Below are 2,589 nucleotides of genomic sequence, written 5' to 3'. Positions count from 1 at the left end.
ACACATTCCAGTGCATTAGATTCCAGAATAACATATTCTAAATGTTAAATCTAAGATAGCTAAAGTTCATTTGAATTTTTGATCTCAGCTATTTAAAGTCTAAAATGAGCTGAGAAAACAATCACAGCTGTACAACATTAAAAACCCGTCTCTGTTGCACTTATGGTTAGTGATTAACTGATGTGTTGCTTTGTGACCTTTCAGCCTCCTGCAGGTTGACAAGGAAGTCAAGTCCCCAGAATCTGTTAGTCATGAGACTGTAACTCATATGGACATGTGAAGCATTTTATTTTTATGTTAATTTGGTTGTGCCTGTGTTTTATATTCACACACACACACACACACATACACACATACAGTATTTGCACTACTCTTGTGCACAATGTCAGTATTACTTCTTTACCACCATTTTTACATTTATTTTTTGTTGTTTTGTAACCAGTGTTGCACATGTACACAACAACTGTAACACTGGCATTTGTACGCTCATTTTATCTATTGTAGATTGTACTGTTTTTCTTGCTGCTATGACATGATAATTTCAAACATAATACATTCCCCAGTAAAATAGTTTTTAGCTCTCTGAGCTAACAAGCTAAAAGAAGCAAATGGATTTAAACAGGTTTTTATTTTGAGGAATTATTCTTCATGTTGTTCAGTTTACAGTGTAAGAGGTTGAATTGGTTACATTCAGCTGGGATGATCCTGTTGTTGCGTGGACCTGAACGTGCGGCTTTGGCACGAGAAAGTGTGTCTTGTATAAACAAGACACACTTTCTCTTTTTGCTTTTATGCTTTAATGTCACCAGCAGTTGACTTGCGGTGACATTATATTGTAAGGTAAAGAAGACCTTACAATCTAAAAGAAAAAGAGAAAACCCCAACAATCAAACGATCACCTATAGAATTGTGATGTGCATTCTTGTTAAGGTTTTGAACACTTGTCAAACTCTTTCAACTGATTTCAGTCAAGGACTTTTTTTCCCTGTTCCGGACTGCAACTTTTTTTTGAGATGGATGGGAGAGGTTTATATATCGGTCCCAGCTTAAGTTGGTTCGGTTTGGGCACTGAACCTGATGCTGATTTGTCTTCATTTTTGGTGACTCTAGGAACAATACTGGGCTTCTGAAATTTGTTGGAGATGGGTAGGAGAGGGACACCTTTCACTTCCAGTGTAGGCTGGTTCAGTTTGTGAACTGGAGTAGTGTGAGCTGATTTCATTTTAGACACCAGCTGTGATTTTTTCAGCTGCTCAGATTCACGTTTCCTCTTCAGGGCCGCTGTCAAATCTTTGTTTTTCTCATTTTCATCCAGGTACAACTTTTCGATTTTGTTCACCTTTTGCGCCAGTTTTTCATTCTCAGTTTTGTGATCTGCTGCTGTTTTTTTGAGAACGATCATCCGTTCCTTTAACATCGCCATCTCTATACGCTGCTCACTGATGATCCGCTGCAACTTTGGGTTCTCCTCTTTTCTCTCTAGAGGCACCAGCTTTGATGTACGTTGCATTTTTTCCTTTTCTATTGCTTGTTTCAACTCATTTTCGAGGATCACATGTTTTTCATTTTCTCTACGAAGCGCGAGATTTTTTTGATCAAGTTTACGCACTCGCTTATTCGTACGTTTTTCCAAAACCTCGTTTTCTTCTTTAAGTCTTTTTACTTGGCGCTGCAGTTCTTGCATCATAACTTGTGGCTCCTGCGCCCTCTTTGTCGCCTGCAATTTCAGTTTACGGCATTCCCTCTGCAGATTTTTTATTGTGTCTTTATAATGAAACTCCCGCTCTGTCAGTATGTCTCTCTGTTTGGCTACATCAATCAAATCATTCAAGTATTGTATATTTTGTTTCTTTGTTTCCTTTAGGGTTCTCTTTAGTTCAACCACCTCAGTCTCCAAGCGCTGTTGGAGTTCCGAACCCAATATCGCTGGCTTGTAATGCTCAGCTAAAACAGAAATGAGTTCTGCTATCGATGGATAAGGGTTATACAGCTCATATTTTTCCACTAGGTCAGTGAAATTCTCAAGGATAAATTGATTTATATTCAAACCATCTTTTAGCTTTTCATTCCACAGGCTCTCCAATGCTTTATCCGCATCAGAAAGGTAGGCCTTAATAAAGGCTCCGTTTTTGTCTTTTTTAAGCTTTTTAGAGTCCATAATTAATTTTGTGAAATGACTTTTTCACTATGAATGTTGAACGTCCACAGTGTCTATGCGTTCTCTGGCGTGACTTCAAAGCCTTTGACGATCACAGATCCAAGCGTTCCCGACATACGCATGATACACGTGACGATGACGTCATAACAGCCTTTAATCATATGATTCTATTTGTCCCTCCCGTGTATCCGTCCGTGCTCCGCCTGAGTGAACTGGTGTCAGCCATAATTCGCAAATGTCCTCCTGTTTCTTTACTACTGTCTGACTGAAAAACTGTTTTAAACCTGGCAGTAAACCTCTGTATCTGGCTTCCAGAGCATTTTTATTTTTTTATGTATCATGTTGTGAGTATCTCGCAGCACCGTTTCTAGCTTAGGGATGTAAACAAACACTGTTGCCTGGAACATGGCAACCCCGGCCCACAATGCATT

At 39.1% G+C, this 2,589-nt stretch overlaps 1 protein-coding gene across 1 annotated transcript; it reads right to left on the bottom strand.

The window, feature by feature from the left end:
* Nucleotides 1–289: 289 nt before the first annotated feature.
* On the bottom strand, nt 290–2,343 carry LOC115779326 (cingulin-like protein 1). Its single transcript, XM_030727931.1, has one exon. It carries the CDS (start codon nt 2,156–2,158, stop codon nt 965–967), a length of 1,194 nt encoding a protein of 397 aa, XP_030583791.1. The 5' UTR covers nt 2,159–2,343; the 3' UTR covers nt 290–964.
* Nucleotides 2,344–2,589: the final 246 nt, after the last annotated feature.

Source organism: Archocentrus centrarchus, chromosome 4 (genome assembly GCF_007364275.1).
Source record: "Archocentrus centrarchus isolate MPI-CPG fArcCen1 chromosome 4, fArcCen1, whole genome shotgun sequence".
Taxonomy (NCBI): Eukaryota; Metazoa; Chordata; class Actinopteri; order Cichliformes; family Cichlidae; genus Archocentrus; species Archocentrus centrarchus.
The sequence above is the reverse complement of the archived record's forward strand: the minus strand, read 5'-3'. Positions and strand labels throughout refer to the sequence as shown.

Coding starts and splice junctions, on each gene's coding strand:
- LOC115779326 (XM_030727931.1), bottom strand. CDS start 2,158: ATGGACTCTAAAAAGCTTAAAAAAGACAAAAACGGAGCCTTTATTAAG.